Genomic DNA, 20,985 nt, shown 5'->3' with positions numbered 1-20,985 from the left:
GAGGTCACGCTGGTTAACCAACACAGCATACCTTACAATTTAGAGTATTAAGGTAAAGGCTGTTTTAAAAGCTTATTAAGTGGCCTCATTCTAAAAGCAACCAACCCTGAATAGAGTTGAAGAGGGTTTTTTAAAAAACCTACCGTAAACTAGGGTCGGAACTGCCTAAATTAAGTAATGCAATATTGAGTAGTGTCCCAGGGACGTCTTTTGGCCGAATCTTGGTGTGCTGGGGGATGGAGTCGGGCTGCGACAGCTCCCAGCGTGTCCGGATGTGAATGATAGACTGGACGATGGCTTCGCACTCCTGGTGCATGAAGGTGAGCGGTGTGCCCTGGTTTGCAATGGTTAAGGTAAACTGGTTCTCATCCACCAGGCAGATCTCTTCAATTTCCGAAGCATAATAGATATCATTTAGAAAGACCGACTGTCCTAGGACTTTCGTTCGCTCTGCTGAGGTTACTTGAACAGCAGTAGAACCAACCTGGGAAGTGAAGGTGTAAGAGGGTGAAGTGAAGAAGAATTAAATCCCGCTATATAGAGTTGTAAGAGGCTCTGAAAACCAGCCAACCAACCGACCAAACAAATACCATGTTTGCCATTTAAGGAAGAGTCACCACCGTTACATATTCAAATGGACTCAATAGTTATTATGATAAATGATCTCAAAAGAGACCGAAAACATTTAAAAAAATTATTTTTTCTAAAAAGGTCAAGAATCCTACGGACAATTATGGATTTTCTCTTGATTCGTTTCCCACTCCGCAAAGAGCACGTCATCATCAGAAGAATTCTCACTTGGTAATTTCTACCCTCCACACATTCCTACCACTTGACTGATACATGGCAAACTGCACTCTCTACAACACTCTCCTGCTTCCAATCTGACCTAGACTATAATTAAGCATACACCTCTCATATCTACCACAGGACCCCCCATGAAGATGGAGAGCTTGGTTTTTCCTTCACCTGGACTTACTTTACATTTAATACACCACTATGAGGACACCTAGGAAGGCCAGCACAGCCTGCTTAGCCGAGAAAGCTAACAAATCATTTACCTAACAAGGAGTGAAACTTACTTTAATAGAAACCTTGGTGTCTTTGTGAGCTAGCTTGAGAGCATTGTGGAATACCTTCAGGTCCTCTTCTAAAGCCAGTGTGGCAGCAGGCAGTTTTTGTTGTTCATGCTCTATGTGCTCAGCCAGTTTCCCAGGACAGTCGATGAAAATGAGTCTCTTGCTGCCTTTGAGGCCCGTCAGTAGCCGTTCGTGATACTTGGTATACTCTCTGACCCAGGAGTTGCAGTTATAGATATAGACTGCAGAGACATTGTCATAAGCAAAGCCAGGAAAAACAACAAACCACTTGGAGAGAAAGTCCGTTTTAAAGCGATTGCTAGGCCCAGTATGGGTAAGGTCCACTACAATTTCATATGGCTTTGCATAATATGGCTTTAAAGTCAGCAAGACGTGGTATATCAGCAAATCGCCATTGATTTGGCCAGTTTTAAACCTAAGGAAGATGACAAAAAAAGGACACAGATGGTTAACAGGGTTCCGGATAAATATACAGATGCTACTAATCTATTTCATTCTTTTAATTTTCTGTTTAGCTTTCTAGAGAAAACTAATATAAAACAATTATATAAAGTCTAAGTCCATTTTCTAAAATCAGTTATTCTTTAGACATTGAGAAGGTAGAAGTAAAACGGAAGAGACAAATCTCCAATTCAAAACCTTTTGAGCAACAAACCCGCACACCACAGACAGAGGAAGGCAGTGAACACTGATTGGTTGCCTCGAGGCCCACAGAATTTCCCAGCTGAACAGTCTGGGTGGGGATGACCCCCTGGAGCCCTGGAGTCATCTGAATGGCTTTGGTCAATTCGTTCACCCCACATTGACTACAGGTGGTTCAGCAATGATCATATGACTTAAATCAGGACAATAAGGGCCAAAGAGGCCCAATTCAGAGACTTTAGCTTTAGTTAGGAATTGAGACTTTTTCTTTCCTGGTGTTTATAAACAAGGAAACACATTGCCCTGGGAGTTGTTAGCTCATATCTTGACATATGAAAGAAAAGCCTGCCTGAAAACTGAAGAAATGGAGCAGAGAGATGAAGAGAGAGAGAGGGCCCAGCCGTTTCATTGGAGTCCTAGATAAAGCCTCTCCTGGGACCGAATTTATCCCTGGCCTATTCAGTTGTGTGAGCCAATAAATTCTTTTTTTTGATTAAGCCATATTAAGTCCTAAGTTGCTTACAACTCAAAAGAATGCTGATCAGTGTGAGAGCAGCCAAGGTAAAGACCACCAGAAAGCCCTGAAGAACACAGTACTAGAACTTCAAGTCGGAACTGATGTTAACTTGGCCCAAAGTTCTATACTCGATGACTCTGGTAGTACTAGGCCTGATAAACATCCTTACCTCAGAGATTTTTAAAAATCTTGTTGGGAGGAAATAAGATAAAAATATAAGTTAAATGATTTTAAAATAATTTATTTTTGAGAAAAAGAGAGAGAGAGAGAGAGAGAGAGAGAGAATGCACAAGCAGGGGGAGGGGCAGAGAGAGAATCTCAAGCTGGCTCCATGCCAAGGGCATAGAGCCCGACACAGGGTTTGATTCCAAGACCCTGAGATCATGACCTGAATCGAGTTGGACGCTCAAATGACGAAGTCACTCAGGTGCCCCAAAATAAAATATTTCAAGATGACAGGAAAGGTATGAGGTTGTATGTAATCACTTATCAAACAAATAGCAGAGAAAAAGTTCAGAAGAGGGAGATATGAACACAAACTGGGTAGCCAGTGAAAGCTACACAGAAGATGCTGAGGCTTCAGTGGGTAGGAGAAACTTTGAATTCAACAAGAGGAGGGACTGGCAGGCCTCATGGAGAGGCCTGAAAGAGGCCTCTAAAGAGGAAAAGAAACATAACTAGATGTGCTGAGGCAACAGTCAACTATTTTAGCTGGAATGAAGGATTCATGTACAGATGTTTTAAGAGATAAATCTGGACAATTGCACTACTAGGTATTTACCCAAAGGATACAGAAATACTAACTCAATGTTTACAGCATCATTACCTACAGTAGCCAAATTATGGAAAGAGCCCAAATGTGCATCAACTGTGAATGGATAAAGAAGAGGTGGTACATATTACAATAGAATATTACTCAGCCATAAACAAAGAATGAAATCTTGTCATTTGCAATGACGAGGATGGAGCTAGAGTATATTACGCTTAGTAAAATAAGTCAGTCAGAGAAAGACTAATACTATATGATTTCACTCATACGTGGCATTTAAGAAACAAGACAAACAATCATAAGGGGAAAAAAGAAAGAGAGGCAAGCCAGAAAACAGACTCTTAACTACAGAGAACAAACTGATGGTCACTTGAGGGAGGGGAAGGAGGTGGGTTAAATAGGTGATGGAGGGGCGCCTGGGTGGCGCAGTCGGTTAAGCGTCCGACTTCAGCCAGGTCACGATCTCGCGGTCCGTGAGTTCGAGCCCCGCGTCAGGCTCTGGGCTGATGGCTCAGAGCCTGGAGCCTGTTTCCGATTCTGTGTCTCCCTCTCTCTCTGCCCCTCCCCCGTTCATGCTCTGTCTCTCTCTGTCCCAAAAATAAATAAACGTTGAAAAAAAAAATTAAAAAAAAAAATAGGTGATGGAGGTTAAGGAGCGCATTGGTGATGAGCACCAGGTGTTGTAAGTGTTGAATCACCTGAAATTAACATTACATTGTATGTTAACTGGAATTTCAATAAAAACTAAAACACAAAACCAAATGAAGTGGAAAGCTTAACTTCACAAAAAAGAGATACAGTTTGAAAAATATATGAGTTAAGTTGTGAAGGGATCAAAATTTTTCAAGAGGTTTGAGTTTTCTCCAATATTTCTCAGACTATGTTCTGTGGAGCCCAGTATCACAATCAACCGTGGCACCTGTTACAAATGCAGTCTGCTTCCTGGTGCTAGCCCAGACCTACTACATAGGAATGTATACAGCGGGGCCCAGAAATTTTCATTGTTTATAAAAAAACTTCTCATCTGATATTTACGTACACAGACATTTCTGAATCACTGCTATAGGTGTTAAGGAGTTATTCAACTTTATATTCTTAAAGAAGTGATATGATCAAAGGAAGTGATGTATACAAGATACATGAAGAAGTCGGGGCTGGTAAGGAAAAAAAAAAAAGCTATGGTAGTAGTCTAGGTATGGCCTCCTAAGGATCTAAATGCTATGGTGACAGTGAAAGAAAGAAAGAAGGAAAGAAGAAAGAAAGAAAGAAAGAAAGAGAGAAAGAAAGAAAGAAAGAAAAAGAAAGAAACCAATTCAAGAATATGAAGAAAGAGCCAACACGGTCCAAGTTCTGGTCAGGGCTGAAAGGAAGGACTTGAATTAAAAGGACTTGCTGTGTATCAAGCCTCTGAGATCACAAAGAATGTTCCTATCGTGGACAACAAAAAAAAAGAGATCATGAGGGGCAGCCACTTTTGGAGGGAAAATGAAGTCCATTTAGACATACTGAATATGAAGTGATGACAGGACCTTCGGGGGTTGGGGGGAGAAAGAGAGAGAGAGGCTGAGACTTTGTGTGTATACATTCAACAACACAAAAGTATATTCTGCCCCATATAATCTAAGTTTACTAGATATTTTCTCAAGTCTTTGCTGTAGCTCTTCAATCTGAGATGTCGGTTATGTGTATCACTGTTTCTATTATCTGACCAATAGCCCAGGTCTCCTAACTCATGTCATTAAATCAGCCTGTGGTACACAAGTAAAATTTTTAGAGAAGATTTTAATGCTGCAGGAAAAATACCCTTCCATCTCTTTCTGAATGATACTAATATATCATTCAAAAGCACACAGCAGGCATATGTAATGCACATAAGGTCAAAAGGCATGGGGCAGAAAACCCTCCCTGCCCTGGAGGCGGGGACTTGTTGTACAAAGCCTCCTGTCATGCCAGTGGCCAACTGGACAAGTTGGATTTTTTTTTCCCCCTGTGACATGTGCTTTAGTTGCAGCAGAAAGGAAATGTGTCATCTGTGGTTTGGTTTTAAAAGTGGAAAGCTAGCTGTACATATCCTTTTTTTTTTTCACTGCAGATTTACTTTAAGGTTCATATTCTCCAAGTCTATTCTGCTTTAAATTACTTGGAAGCTGTGCTTCAAGACAAGAAAAGAAGTGGCTTATTAAAATCAGGTTATAACCAAATTTTGACCAAGAATTTGTAAGGTAGGTCATATATATGGCTTTTCTTATGCCTTTTTACTCATAACGTTTGTACAGATTAGTGTTGAAGGAAGTGCTTTCAAATAATACCTAAGAATCTTACTAATAAAGTAGAATCATAAGTGATTGAAAATGTATACTGTTCTTTTCTGCACTATTAAGTAACATTTAAGTTAGAAATGGAAAGATTTATCATCAACATAGTTTTTATGAGGATTAGAAAGGATTTGAGTTTAGACTCCACAGTGAATTGAAAAGTTTTACTTGTTATTTAGAAAGTTTACAAAATAAGGTTCTCATTATGAATGCTTAGGCATCATAAATTTTATTCAAAATGACCAGAGATAAAGAGAACTTTTGGTAACATAACCTGGCTTCCATGGCATAGACTGGGGACACAGAGACAGTTCTCTATTCTCAGGCATTTGTAAGGGCCAGAGAAAGTCTCATTTTGTTAACAGCTTGTTTATCTGGGAATGACAGTACATCTGGCCCAAGACAATCCACAGCGGGCCTATTATCTACCCCGTGGTAAGCACTGCTGAAATGAGTGCGAATACCACGATGTATACTACCCTGTTAATGAACTAATGTGATAGGAATAACCCGCTTTAAATTATTTTAGCATTGCCTGCAGAAGGCTAGTCTAGGATGAAAGGAGGGAAATTACTTGCTAACCCAAAATAAAGTATTTCTCTTTGTGAAAGAACCGTAAAGTATCCTAAGATCGGTGTCATTCACTTTAAAAGCTGAAGCTGAACACTATTTTATAGAAGTCAGTGCACAATCCCTTCAACTGTCTATTAAAGATCATAATCCAAAAAGTAATCTTAATTCTAGAACACGTAATGAAGGTTTATTTTCATTTAGGAAATATTACTTCACTGGTTAGTTGCCATTTACCTTTGTTTATTATAAGCTACTTTTGTTAGTATAACAACATATCACATTTGTTATTCTCAATTTCTGTATATCAATAGCATCCAAATATTATCCAATGACACATAGCAACTATTTATTATAAAACCTCAAAACTCAAAAAAGCATGGCTACAGCGACATCTGTTTTACTTGGGAGGAGGCTAGAAATGCGGGATCTCAGGTCCCTCTTAGAACTACAGAATCAGAATCCACATTAAAAAAAAAAAAAAAGACTCCCATTCACATTCAGGTTTGAGAAGAACATCTATAAAATAAAGTTTTTAAACAGGCAATTCCACTGAGTCAATCTCAGGAGAATAATGTAGGTTTTGCTTCCAGTTATCTCAAACAAATGCTAACAATAAGATACTCTTACAAAAAAAAAAAAAAAGCAGCTCAAACAATATTATAATAAAAGAGATAATTCGATAATGGTGATAGATCGTTCCCGCTGGTTCATCAGTACCTGGGAACAGATATGCCAGCTCTGTTTAAATCTTCAATCATATGGTGGATAATGAGAATTAGGAACAGACTTGTCTCCTTTTTGTACTGCCTTCCAAGGAGCCTGAAGCCACAACTAAAGTTCATCTTTTTTATTTGTATGTCGAGACTCAAGATCTGCCTTGTCTTCCCGCTTCAGTCTAAATCCCCACAATCCTGGTGTTCTCTATTTTACTGTATCATGTATTTTAAAACATTGTGTCAAAATATTCATGGAAAAAATGCTGGGCATAAATGATGATGAAAAAAGTCAATAAATTTAACTTTCGATATTATTCATAAGAAATCTGCCTCATTTTCACTGTAATGCCAGATTTTTAGGTTGAAAAACCTGGCGTGCCTTTGCCTTCAGAAAGCCACAAGAAGTCAGGGGATACAGATGTGAAAGAGAGAACCAACACCATATATAATTGCTTTCACAAAGACCCAGGAGCCTATTTCTAAGTACCAGTTTTATTCTAAGCTCCAAGATAAACACCCAGGAAGATAAAAGAACATCTTGATCCATTTTTTTTTTTTTTTTAAAGAACATGTTGAATTCCTATTTGAAATCCTTTTCCTTTGGTTGCTACCACACTTCCCCTTTCTCAACCCCAAAACAAAACCCCAAAAAGCCATGTGCATGTTCTTTTCCTACTTAAAGCAAAATGCTTAAGGCCCATATAAAGATGAGTGACACATTTGTTAGAGTGTGGGGAGTTTCTGCAAGAAAGATCCTTGAATGGTTGGGGTCTGGGCGGGGGCAGGAAGGAGGAATCAGGAAAGTAGAAGCAGAAGTTGTCGACTCAAAGCTGAAGTTCAGCATGCTTGAGGGGGAGAAAACTATACAAAACCACAGTATTCAGTTTAAAATGATTCATAGGTATTTATAATGCCAACTTCTAGCATTTAAAAGAATAACAGAAATTAAATGGTTTCTTTACACATAGCCTAATCAAGTCAGTTGAGAAGGAATTCAAACAGGACAGCAAATATTAGGTATGAGTTTGTAGCTAACTTGTAAGATATCAGCTGTCCACCTTTTAACTACAGTCAAGAAGAGCAGGAACCATTATTCTTTCACAAATTAACAAATTATCTGCTGTCCCAACAGATTACCAGTATACTCATGGACATGGAACACGCAGGACATTACCTGCATCTTGCCTTTGTGATGACAACAGCTTTTTCTTTGTGTCCTGGAACAAAAGCAAACTATACCCATCTGTGGGCTAACAGTACTACTGTCTGGGATCCAGATATTCAAAATAAGACGGGCAGAAACCAAAATGAAAACATGAACACAAACCCTACAACTTCTGCAGTAGGTAAAAAGAGTAATTCTACAAACATGACTGAAATCGCCACGTCATCTCCTGTCCTATCTCTAACTCCTAAATCGGAACTGGAGATTTATATACCTTCTGTTGTCAGGAACAGCTCTCCAACAGTACCGAGCATCAAAAACACAAGCAAAAGTCCCCATGACGTTTTCAAAAAAGGGGTCTGTGAGGAAAACAACAACAAAATGGCTATGCTAATTTGCTTAATTATAATTGCAGTGCTTTTTCTTATCTGCACCCTCCTATTTCTTTCGACTGTAGTTCTGGCAAACAAAGTCTCATCCCTCAGACGATCAAAACAAGCAGGCAAGCGTCAGCCGAGAACCAACGGCGATTTTCTGGCAAGCAGCGGTCTATGGCCTGCTGAATCAGACACTTGGAAAAGAGCACAACAGCTCACAGGGCCCAACCTAATGATGCAATCTACTGGAACTCTCACAGCGACAAGGGACAGAAAAGATGAAGGAGGAACTGAAAAACTCACTAACTAACAGAAGCTTTAGTGAAGACAAATGCAAAGTAGCAATGAGAAAGCTTAAGAAGTAAAAATGAAATCCGTTTGGTATTTAATGCCACAAGTTGGTCTAAGATCTGTTGACATGGCAGCCTTGCAATTTAGAATCGAGCAGGCGAGAAGGGAAGAAGTCCGTTCACCTTCTCAAATACTTAAACTGTGCACTTTCATTCTGACACTGAATATTTTAAGCAGCAAATAATAAAACACCCAAGAACGTGGAGAAGGTTTTAAAGATGAGTTGAAGGAACTAATTAATGGAGGTAGAAAGGAACAATTAAATATTTCCTGTTCAGCAGCAGTAGTTAGATGATCTTTGTCTGAATGTAATTAAACTTTGAAGAGTTTTAATGTGTCCTTAGAGGCAAGTATATGCTTCAACATCTAACAGAAGCCAAATTCCTAATGCACAGAGTTGAACTGTAGTTTAACGGTGCCTCTGCTGAATGAGACGGAATCTGTCCCAGCTCGTATATCAACACAGCTAATTTTATGCTAGATGTTTTCATCTTTAAGTATGGCACACATAAGAAAGTGTTTTTCTACTACAAATATTTAATTAAAACTTTTAATTTTGTATCATAAGTTAAGACTCATTAGAATAAAACTGACTACATATATTATTTGTATTCATTTTATTATCTTAGACAACACACTATAAAGATCAATAAGAAACAGTGCCCAACTGAAACAGGGGAGACTGGAGCCACCAAGAAGGCCAAGTGTAAACGTACAGCATATCTTACTGTTCAAGTGCCATGTACCTCTATTCTATAAATACTGCTTACTGGACTATTTATAGCAAATATCCAAAGGCCGATTAATTTTCTGACTTCAAGGATGCCAAGTGGCCTGACAAATGATCAGTTTTATTTATTTATTTTTACTATCTAATGTGACATGAGCAAAGGAAAGGGGTGTGTGTGTGTGGGGGGGGGGTGTTTGTTCTAATTTGGATAACGAGATGCTCTAGGTAATTGTTTAACCTTTCAAGAAACTGGGTTCAAGTAAAATAATGACTTACACTTAAATCAAATGAAGACTTCCACCTTCAGTTGAATGTATTACAAAAGTTGGTTTGAGAGACTTTCCAACTAACTGCTAAAGTTGATCAGGGCATACTAAAGACCAAGCTAAATTTAAAAAATCTCATCCCTTACTGAGCATTTATTTTGGGCAATACGCTAGCCATGTAAGAAAACATTTTGTATATTTTTGCCAAGTACGATCACAATCTTATTCTCCCTTTTAGGTTAGTGATTCTCATCTTGACTGTGTATCAGAATCATCTGAAGAGCTTTTAAAACTAGCCAAAACCTAATTCCCACCCTCTCTTTCTGATTCAGTTGGAACGGGGGTGGCCTCCAGGCACTGGTAATTTTTGCATTAATTCCCTAGGTGATACTGCTCTTGGCCAAATTCACTTCTTACAGGTACCATGGCTCTAAAGATCTAGGTTACATCTTAAAATGAGAGGGGAAAAAACCCCCAAGTATCCATTTTATGATCAACGTGTTACCAATGTGTTAAAAAATTATAACCATATTACTCTAGATAAAACTAAATGTCAAAAAGGGAAAAGGGGAAGCAAGAGAACACTCATGCCAGTCATGGTGATATCAGGTCACCTTTTGAGGGGTAGAAAGGACCAGACTGGCAAATGAAACTGAGCAGAGCTCCCATCTTATACAAACTAATAATGTGAGACTGTGTACTAGAACGAATAGTGGTAACACAAACAGCTCCTTGAATCAGGGGCCATATATACTTGTCAGAGGATACTGAAAAAAATTAGCACCTTCTTAAAAACAAGGAATTAACTAGGTAACTACTTTTGTACTCAACATACAGGCCAAACAATTTCTGACGAAACACAAAGCTTCTATTGCAGGAATACCTAAAATTTATCAACTCCCTAATTAAATACACACTCTCAGAATGATGCTATCCAATGACAGCTCGTGAACAAACAAAAGTGGCTCCTTTTCAAACTTGACAGTGTTTCAACGTTTATTTATTTTTGGGACAGAGAGAGACAGAGCATGAACGGGGGAGGGGCAGAGAGAGAGGGAGACACAGAATCGGAAACAGGCTCCAGGCTCCGAGCCATCAGCCCAGAGCCCGACGCGGGGCTCGAACTCACGGACCGCGAGATCGTGACCTGGCTGAAGTCGGACGCTTAACCGACTGCGCCACCCAGGTGCCCCTCAAACTTGACAGTGTTTAAACATGATACATTAAGGTATGTTTTGAGTTCAAATTTTAAAAGTTATTTTTGAACGGAGACATTTTTGTTTCCACCCCTTGGTATTATGGTCCACACACTTAATTCAGGGATTTTAAAATAGTGAGTCAAAAGTTTAGTGTTTTGATTATACTCTGCTTTATAGGACCCCTTAAAAACAGAAACTATTCTTTTTGTACCAAGTTATAAGTAACCTTGACATTAAGAACGAGGTCTTAACAGTCTGGGATCCTCTGCAGTGACCAGGGAAAAGCAGGGCATGGGTTAAAACGTAATGTATCTACTGTAACAGGTGCTATCCTAGGCACTTAACATTTAATCCTGGACCAGATTTACAAGTTAGGAATTATGATCTCCCTTTTTTGGATGAGGAAAGAGGCTACAAGGTGACCTGTCCAAAGAAAATTTTTATTCAGACTGATGCATTCTCTTTTCAATATATTTTGCTTGGTTAATTTATTTAAATAATGATTCCCAATTTATTTTACCTTCTACTGAGAAGTACCTATTTTGTGGATAATCAAAGAGTTGTGCTCTTGAACTCCCAAAATCGTTACGTATTTGGTCCAAAAAAAAATTGACTGTAAGTTTACCTGGGCTTTGTCTAAATTATGTAGGAGGAAAGAAGCTTAACATTCACTGGCTGCCTACTGTGTGCGAGGCATTTATACACGTTAGCTTATTTAATCTTCACAACAGCTCAGTAAGTGACATATTCCTCCGGAGAAGGAAATGATGACTCAGAAGTACAGCAACTTGCAAAAGGTGATCAAGTAAACAGAACACACCATTTGCCTCTTATGAAAAGAAATCTCACTGTGGGTAATAACCCAACAGGTAGTTTTTCCTTAGACTGTGTGAGTTGCCTCTAAAGTTCTATTCAAAATATTTAAATTATATAATCACATTACTAGAGAGTCTCAAATGTTTACTTACCAATATTAATTAAAAGCATTCAAATCATAGAGCTGCAAATCGTGTTTCAAAATAAGTTCTCTTAAAGTAGTGCCTTTCTTAGTCATTTTGTGGCTTATTGCACTTCCTGAACCAACTATCCATCAACTTCCTCTTCTTCTACAGAGAGCATTTCAGTTTGCTACAGGACCATTTTTAATCTGAATTGAACCACCCCTTTTGCTTCCTTAGCCAAATCACCAAAATGTCCAGTTAGAACAAGAACTTAGCATTCTGCAAAAAGAAGTTAACAGCTGAGGTAAGAAAATTTTCACACAGGCAATCTGGTTTGATCTTTGTTATATATAAAGTTTATTTTTAAAACTAAAATGGTGTTAGTGTTTTAAACATAAACTCTGCTAGTCTAAAGATGTCTATAACGGTTTTGTAATTTATTGCATGGTATCAAAAAAATTCAGTGTTGAGCTTGCCTTGGAGAAAAATGTTCAGTTAGGTTTGTATAATATAAGCCCTTTTAAGTTTATTCAATCACAATGGTTAGTTAGCCTTAGTTCTGTAATTAAAAGATATAAACTATAAACATAGTGGATAAAGCTAAGGGTTAGAAGTAAAACTAGAATCCATGGGATATGAGTGAATTTACAAGCCCCAAATACCAACTGTGAAAAATTCTAACTTGCTTCTTATAAGATGTTCCTACACGTAACATAATCCATAGATTTAAATTGTTTTTTTATCCTCTTTAGTTTCCACGGTAAAAACGGTCATCTTCACCTTCACTTAATTTAAAAAGAAAGCAAAGGAGATTATATGAGATACTCAATTATCATTATTACATATGCTTTCATTTTTACACAAATGGAATTTTAAGTAAAAATTTGATACTTTAGTAATAATTTTATATTTATATTTAAGTAATAAGTAAGAATTTTATATTTAAGTTAAAGGAAAATATTATGGCTCATTTTTAAAGCTAAGACAAAACTGTTATGACAAAATGTGTGTACATGTATTCATATCATGTACGTATTTATGCCACACATTATCATCTGAGCCTTTAGTAACCAGTATTAGATATAGGAAAAAACACTCACAGGATAAATAATAGAAAATTGCTACCATGCATAAAACATGACTATTCTGTGAGTAAACTGGGGCAGTTACAAAGTAAATACCCTCCAAAACAAAAATTGCAAAGGGTTTAGTTTACATAGACTTGTAATATCACAGAATAAATTCATAATGGGTGATACTCTATTTCAACATTTCATAAATATTTATGACTTTCCCTTATAGAGGTCCACTTTGGATTTTTTCTAAGTAATTATTACATAAGTTAGAAAATAAAGATTTTTATCTCTTTTTTTTTTTTAGACAAGATTTGTCTATATTTTCAAAGGGTCAGTTCGATGGTACTTGTGAGTTTAACAGTACTTGTGTTTTTCAACGAATTCCTGTATAACTCTACTTGGAAGGAAATTATGAATTCTGAAAAAGTTCAAATTTGTTAAATATAAATCTGATGTCCAATCTTTAGAAGTTACCTCAAATATGATAGCTTATAGGCTAACCATTCAAAATCCCACAACTGTTTTCATAGAATCAGAGGACTAAATGGTTTTCTAGTTTTTTCCCTACCATTTACTCAAGACAGCCTCCAAAAGTTATTTACATATCTGTTCTCAGAGATCCCACGTCTCCTTCCTTCATAAAACATTCCTGCTTCGTAATTTTACTATGAAAGACAGTGCAGCATATCTAGTGACTTGGGACAGAAGGAAACGGCTCTGGTACACAACTGGTATTTCTTTAACAGTGCCTCTTTTTTTTTTTTTTTTTTTTTTTTTTAATTTTTTTTTTTTTCAACGTTTATTTATTTTTGGGACAGAGAGAGACAGAGCATGAAGGGGGGAGGGGCAGAGAGAGAGGGAGTCACTGAATCGGAAGCAGGCTCCAGGCTCTGAGCCATCAGCCCAGAGCCTGACGCGGGGCTCGAACTCAAGGACCGCGAGATCGTGACCTGGCTGAAGTCGGACGCTTAACCGACTGCGCCACCCAGGCGCCCCTAACAGTGCCTCTATTTACAGCTGTGACACTCTGGCAAGTTACCCCACATCTCTGTGCCTCAGTTTCTTTATCTATAAGATGAAGGGAACACTACCTTGCTCATTAAAATAGGGTAGTACCTAACATTTAATGGGTACTCAGTAGATGACAGCTATTATTATCGATAAAAGTCACCAAATACTTCCTATTATAGTTCAAGGTTAATCTCTTTTGCCACTCTTCCTCAAGACAAAGAATTGGTGTTTTCTTCCTTTTATGATTTAATAACAACCAGCTGGAGATACACTAGTAATAAATTTTAATCTATCTTGTAACTTATTACATCAAAGCAGTAATAATATCAAAGCCATAATAATTCAGGTATTATTATACCTATACTTGACTTTTTCCCTAGAATATGTTCTCCAAATCTCCATGATTCTCTTTAAATGACAATGACCTGGGGCGCCTGGGTAGCTCAGTCAGTTGAGCGTCCGACTTCGGCTCAGGTCATGATCTCCCACTCCGTGAGTTTAAGCCCCATGTCGGGCTCTGTGCTGACAGCTCAGCGCCTGGAGCCTGCTTCAGATTCTGTGTCTCCCCCTCTCTCTGCCCCTCTCCTTCTTATACTCTCTGTCTCAAAAATAAATAAGAACATTAAAAAAAAATTTTTAAAATGACAATGACCTATTTCTTATCATATGCAACTTAACAGAATCAATTTTAATTGTACTTTCTTTTTTAAAGTTTGTTTACTTATTGAGACACACACACACACACACACACACGAGAAAGGGAGGGGCAGAGAGAGAGAGGGAGAGAATTCCAAGCAGGCTCTGCACTGTCAGCACAGAGCCCAACGTGGGGCTCAATCTCATGAACCGTGAGATTATGCATGACCTGAGCTGAAATCAAGAGTCAGACACTTAACCAACTGAGCCACCCAGGCGCCCCTAACTATACTCTTTATATCCTTATGCCATTATGAGAACATGGCTAATATATGAGGACTCCTACTTCACTGTAACTTCCTGTACAGTTAGTTAAAATATAGCTGTCGTTTTCCTTCCTCTTTTAAAATGTTTTAAAATATTCAGGAAAAGCAAAGGACCCAAATCACAGATTTTCGACCTCAAAGTTGTCAGCCTATAATAATGAGCAAGATACTGGCATACAAAGGTAGACAAATTTGGGATGTGCTTGAGCAGCAGACTAAGGGATTTTTAGAAACGTGCTTTGCTACGTGCATGGGTTCTTTAGAATAATGAGCAGGCATGCTTGTGAACAGTGCCAGGAAAAAATTTCAAGTGTCTTCAGGATACTTAGAACAGATAGGAGAGCCTGAAATGAAAGACAAGGGAGTCTGAGAAGACAGGTGAGTCAAGTCCTCCATTGGGAAGACCGCTCTTGGTTGCTTCCTTGTGTCCGCAGATACAGGCTAGTGACAGAGCACAGCACTTCGTGGGCCTTTCATCTACTTCAATCTTCTCTCTCAACTTCTTTCTAATTTTGCCCACCTTAATCAAATACCCTAATTTCTTGCTAGTTTACATAACCACTACTTTTTCTTTAGCTTTTCATTAACTTTTCTTTTCAATAATTTCTCTAGTCCATTGACCTTCTCCTTTTCCATATGTTTGCTGCTTCCTTTAATTTTTGCTTTATTTTTCTCCTTGGTGTTATTTTTTTTATTTCTTTGCACTCCTTTTTTCATTTCATCATATCTGACATCTTCTTTTTACTCCCCTGCCCCATATGGTTCTTTCTTTCTGCCTTTCTCCCTACAGAAGCAATGTTGGTACTTCAGGTACACATGGTTTATATATTTTAAAAACTACGTATGTTAAAGAACTTTCTTTCTGCACTGGTCGTAACAACTGCCTCACTTCTCGGAGTTAGAAAAAGTCAGTTTCTTCACCATTAGGCCCCCTATTTATTCCTCTTTTAAATCCTGCTCTTTCTTTTCTGGGCTGTTCTGATTTGCTGCAGAATTCTAACAGATTCTAACATTCTGATGTAGCAGATGCTAGGAGGGTAGACAGCTAACTGAAGAGTGGGAAAAAGAGATAAGATAGGTAAAAAATAGAATTTGGTTGTGATATTGCTGGAACCCTTAAATGACAAGCAAAAAATCTCATATACTCAAAAGTTTTATGGTCTTCCTATTGACCACAGGAAGACCAAAGAAGCTATGAACCTATCAAAATTGATCTTACAAATTAAAATAGGTTTATAATTATGTTCCTGTTTGAGGTCTTTCCTTCTCTAACGCCTTTTTCAGCTAACTGAAAAGAGGAACCATGTGGGTTTTTTACAAATTTTAAGCGAAGTCACAAAAGAGGAAACATTTTTGGCCGAAGCCAATTTATGGCCTATATTTTCCATTGCTTTGGATGGCATTTTTTAAAAAACTAAAGTGAAACTCTGAAGAATAACTTGTTGAGGGGTTGATGCTCTTAAGAACAGCAAGTGGGAACTGTGCATGGATAACCATCTAGAGTTGATTCAAATCCCCATATTTATGCCAAAAGTTTCCATTTCTTTCCCTATTAAGCCTTTTGCAAAATGGATAGAGCATAATTTAATAACTTTGATTTCATCTTCTCTGCTTACAGTCTGGCAGAAGTATTCATAGATAGTGAAAAATTGAAAAGGAAAGGAGCCATGAAGCCAATACAGGTTAGGTATTTACTAAGCTCCTAACATACATGGCTCTTTGCTGTAAAGGAGCCAAAATGTAAACCCTGGGGTGGTTTAGACGAGTAGAAAGAGCATATGCTTGTGAATCAGATGGTCCTGGGTACAAATGCCATTCTGTCACTAATAGTGACATAACACTGGGCAAACTCTTTTTTTTTTTTTAAATGATTTCTTAAAATGTTTATTTTTGAGAGAGAGACAGAGTGTGAATGGGGGAAGGGGCAGAGAGAAGGGAGACACAGAATCCGAAGCAGGCTCCAGGCTCTAAGCGGTCAGCACAAAGCCCGATGTGGGGCTTGAACTCACGAGCCTTCGAGCCATGAGATCGTGACCTGAGCTGAAGTCGGCCGTTTAACCAACTGAGCCATCCAGACACCCCTTTCTAATCTACATATAGTTTCTAATCATATATACCAGGATCTAACACCCTGAGATGTTCCTTTCCCTAATGTTAAGAAACAACCAAATAGTTATCATTGTGTTTAATGATGTACAAAACAGGTATATCACACCTAGTGTTGAACACCGTCTTAGTGTAACTCCTCACTTTAGAGATAAGGCAACTGAGAGCAGGAGAGATGAAATGACTAGTTCTCATAGTTAGATGGAGAGTTACATGCTGGAAGTAGACCTGGAACTTAACTCTTCAAGTTTTACCATCTACCACATCCCACAAAAAGCCCTGCCTGCCAAACTTACACATGTGCCTTCTCTACCCGTGTCCATATGTTGTTTCCTTGACTGGAATATTTTATTTGCTTAATTCGTTCTTACAGAACTTTCAAAATTCAGTTCAAGTTTTACTTCTCCGAGAAACCCTGCCTGAAGACCTCCCAGGCTATGTTAGTTCCTCTGTGCATCTCTTGCATACATTTATGAGAAAACTTATTAAATTATTACAATTATTACTTGTTTCCACCACTAGAAAACTAGAAACTGTATTTTGGGTGTGTGTGGGGGGGGGGTGTCTCTCAAACCTAGAACAGGCCTGACACAAAGATAGTGTTCATCGATAAATAAATGAGAGCATCGGCAAGACAACACTAACCAACTGGACAGAACGGTCTCAGATTCAGAGATCACTTAGGATTCTGAGTTGAGTGGACTCCTTTAAGAGTATGAGCTCCTAGGGGCGCCTGGGTGGCGCAGACGGTTAAGCGTCCGACTTCAGCCAGGTCACGATCTCGCGGTCCGTGAGTTCGAGCCCCGCGTCAGGCTCTGGGCTGATGGCTCAGAGCCTGGAGCCTGTTTCCGATTCTGTGTCTCCCTCTCTCTCTGCCCCTCCCCCGTTCATGCTCTGTCTCTCTCTGTCCCAAAAAAAATAGATAAACGTTGAAAAAAAAATTTAAAAAAGAGTATGAGCTCCTAATGTAATGACATAGTGCTAGACTCTGAGGATGCTGCAGAGCCTACGAACACAGTAGACTCTGTGCATGAAAAACTTACCAAAGGCAATACCATTAATGAAAATAGAGAAGAGAGGAGTCAGTTTTGACATAAAGATGATGAAGATGGATTGATCTGAGTATGTTAAATTTGCTGGCAGTAGGATATATACATGGAGATGTCCACCAAGAAGTCATGGAAAGCAATCGGAATTAAGGAGATTTAGGCTGGACGTGCAGGTTTGGGAGTTATGGCATATAGGCAAGAGCTGAAATTTTATAGATTCAGGATCAGAGAAAAGCTGGTAAGAGTGAGGACTGAATACCAAGTACCCATATTTAAGAAGAGAAAAACAGGAGCTAGTGAGATTAACACGAAAGGAAGACTATCACAAAGAGCTACTTGAATAGTAGTGAAGGCACAGTCAATAGTGTCAAAAGTGGTTCAGAGAGGGAGGAAAGAAAGAAGAAAGAATAAAGAAAAAGACTGTTGGATTAGGTAAGAGATGATTATCGGTGTCCTTCAAAGCAACAGGACTGGTATATTTCTAGTCGCAAGGAAGAGAAAAGTAGAGAGCATATGGAACCAGCACACAGAGCCTATGTGTTTAAGAAGTAGGACTGTGAAATGAAGGATTATGAGGTAATGAAGCTAAAGGGGTAGCAGGGCCAAGTACAGATCTTATGAAAGAACGAAGAGAGACGTTTGCCTCTGAGGTCCACGTGTTTTATGGTTAAGTTTAGGATGTATTCAAGAGTATTTACACTGCAGTGTATGAAGTCTAAATTAGAAACGATAAATACTTCTCAAATACCTACCTACTTTGTGCCAGACACCAAATAACACCTGTCTTTCTTTCTTTCTTTCATTATAAAACCACTGATAAAAAGGAAACATTCTGAAATGGATCCCAAATATTTCATCTTAATTTTGTTTTGTGGACACCTCAGTGATACATTTCTCTTAACGGCAGAAGAAATTACAACAGAGTCTCCTGTATTTGTATCATCAAGGCTCAATGTCTCCGCTAATTCTCAAAACACAACAGGGAATCCTTGGAGTCAACCGACAGAATTCAACCGTGTTTCTTCTGCACAACCGGTATCAACCGCCAAAGTTGCTGGTGGACAGTCAGTACCAGGGGCCTATGCTCCTTCTGAAAAACCAGCAGCGCACACTTCTGCTGGGCAACCACCTGCCTCTAACGTCACCAGACAACCAATACCAACGGCCAACGCCTCCTCCCGACAAACAGTACTCCCTGTGCTTACCTCTGCCGGACAACTACCACCATCTGCCCGTACTTCTACCAATCGACTGCCGCCATTTCTCTACACTTCCACTCAACAACCATCATCTAGCCACACGTCTCCTGGAAAAGCAATGCTACCAACTGTTCATAATCCACCTATACCACCAACCCCGAGTGTCAAAAGTTCACGGAGGGTGACTCCAGGATTCATCCTAGAAACTACCAGTAACACAAATATCCCACGGGAAACCAACTCTAATTTGACAGCTGCCACATTAGTGGGTGTAATTCTGACGTCTATGTTTGTGGCTATAATCATGATTGTGCTATGGAAATGCTTGAGAAAACCAGTTTCAAATGATCAGAATTGGGCAGGTAGGTCTCCGTTTGCCGATGGTGAAACCCCCGACATCTGTTTGGATAACTTTAGAGAAAATGAAGTACCCGTGAAAAGGACATCAATTGTTTCACTTATGCCCTGGAAACCAAGCAAAAACACACTCATAGCAGATGACTTAGAAATTAAGTTGTTTGACTCAAGTGAACACATTGGAGATTCCAACAACGCCAAAACAGAGAAAATAAAAGATCAGGTAAATGGTACATCAGAGGAGAGTGCTGGGGGATCAACGATCGGCACTGCTATTTCTTCTTCAGATGATGCAGATTATCCACCACCTTCCCCACTTCTTGATTTGGAAGGACAGGAGAGTAACCAATCCGACAAACCCACAATGACAATTATATCTCCTCTTCCAAATGAGTCCACCAATCTCCCACCATCTCTGGACTGTCTCAATCAAGTCTGTGAAGGTTACAATTCTGAGTTTGAACAATCATTTCCACCTCCTCCCGACTCATTTCACTTGCCCCCGGCACCAGAAGATTTCATGAAAAACCAGGAAGATTCCCACAATGAGATCCAGGGTCAGGAACTCTCTATTCCTCCTGACTCTGGTCAAGACCACAGTGAATCCTTGCCACCCCCACCTGAAGAACTGTTATAAATACTGTAATTTGCTTTTTAGCTGATTTTCCATCCTTCCTACAGAACTCCATCTTTTTTTTCTCTTCATGTGATGAAATATATTAAAAGGCAACTGGTAGCCAATTTTGATTTTTATTCAGGAACTACCTGAAATCTGCTAAAGCCCATGTGCATGGCTGGAACTTATTTTTAAAAAATGACATAACAGTGATCTATTTACTAGCTATTGTACCTAACTTTAATGTAGAGAACATTTTACCTATGTGGATGGTATGTATGTCAGTAACTTAGCCACTTTGGAAATAAGCACTCTACATATAGTTAATATCATCTAATGGATATATACTTTTTTCCTGAATAGCTGTGTGTAAAGTTACATTGAATAAATAACACTTTGTTTTTCCATTTCAAAGTTTGAGATGGGGAGGGAGGGGATGAGAAATTAAATACATACTCCAAGTTTTAAACAAAACTCCAAATTTTATTTAAAGTTTTTGATTAAAAAATTTTTTTAAATGTTATTTCTTTCTGAGAGACAGAACGCGAGCAGGAAAGGGGCAGACAGAGAGAGGGAGACATGGAATTGGAAGCAGGTTGTCACAGCACAGAGCCTGACGCGGGGCTTGAACTCACGAGCTGTGAGATCATGGCCTGAGCTGAAATTGAGAGTCGGACGCTTAACTGACTGAGCCACCCAGGCGCTCCTTTAAGATTGATTTTAAGTAATCTCCACACACAATGTGGGGCTCAAACCTATAACCCCAAGATTAAGAATCGCATGTTCTGCTGACTGAGCCAGCAGAGTGCTCTAAAACTCCAAATTTTAAATTAACACCTCAAGTATTAAATACATATTCCAAGTTTGTGGGGATGAGAAACCAAAATGCATGTTTGAGAATACAAAAATTTCCTTTTAGCTCTCACTGGAAATAGTAAAGCAAGTATG

At 38.8% G+C, this 20,985-nt stretch overlaps 3 protein-coding genes across 12 annotated transcripts in view; 2 read left to right on the top strand and 1 right to left on the bottom strand.

The window, feature by feature from the left end:
- NF1 (neurofibromin 1) overlaps positions 1-20,985 on the bottom strand; it is a 247,612-nt gene that overhangs the window by 42,537 nt on the left and 184,090 nt on the right. For all 9 annotated transcript variants that reach the window (XM_086686551.1, XM_086686554.1, XM_086686552.1 and 6 more), the window contains 2 exons: positions 1,083-1,515; positions 144-484 (listed from right to left, as the gene is read on the bottom strand). In XM_086686551.1, coding sequence (XP_086542677.1) covers positions 144-484; positions 1,083-1,515 — 774 coding nt within the window. The remainder of the gene's footprint in view (positions 1-143; positions 485-1,082; positions 1,516-20,985) is intronic.
- Positions 5,048-9,127, top strand: EVI2A (ecotropic viral integration site 2A). The gene is made up of 2 exons (XM_025916541.2): positions 5,048-5,250; positions 7,765-9,127. The coding sequence occupies exon 2, from the start codon at positions 7,780-7,782 to the stop codon at positions 8,482-8,484; it is 705 nt and encodes a 234-aa protein (XP_025772326.2). The 5' UTR covers positions 5,048-5,250; positions 7,765-7,779; the 3' UTR covers positions 8,485-9,127.
- Positions 10,747-20,444, top strand: EVI2B (ecotropic viral integration site 2B). Of its 2 annotated transcripts, XM_086686545.1 has the most exons (3): positions 10,747-11,517; positions 11,833-11,965; positions 18,690-20,444. In XM_086686545.1, the coding sequence occupies exon 3, from the start codon at positions 18,703-18,705 to the stop codon at positions 20,056-20,058; it is 1,356 nt and encodes a 451-aa protein (XP_086542671.1). In that variant the 5' UTR covers positions 10,747-11,517; positions 11,833-11,965; positions 18,690-18,702; the 3' UTR covers positions 20,059-20,444. The 2 variants fall into 2 exon arrangements, with proteins under 2 accessions (XP_086542671.1, XP_025772306.2); XM_025916521.2 differs by lacking the exon at positions 10,747-11,517 and having other exon boundaries at positions 11,575-11,965.

This window comes from Puma concolor, chromosome E1 (assembly GCF_028749965.1).
Source record: "Puma concolor isolate L17-30 chromosome E1, mPumCon1.1.hap2, whole genome shotgun sequence".
Taxonomy (NCBI): Eukaryota; Metazoa; Chordata; class Mammalia; order Carnivora; family Felidae; genus Puma; species Puma concolor.
Note: the sequence above shows the minus strand (reverse complement) of the source record. Positions and strands in the feature narration are given on the sequence as shown.

What these genes read in the sequence shown, in the direction of transcription:
- EVI2A (XM_025916541.2), top strand. Translation starts at nt 7,780, where the DNA reads ATGGACATGGAACACGCAGGACATTACCTGCATCTTGCCTTTGTGATG.
- EVI2B (XM_086686545.1), top strand. Translation starts at nt 18,703, where the DNA reads ATGGATCCCAAATATTTCATCTTAATTTTGTTTTGTGGACACCTCAGT.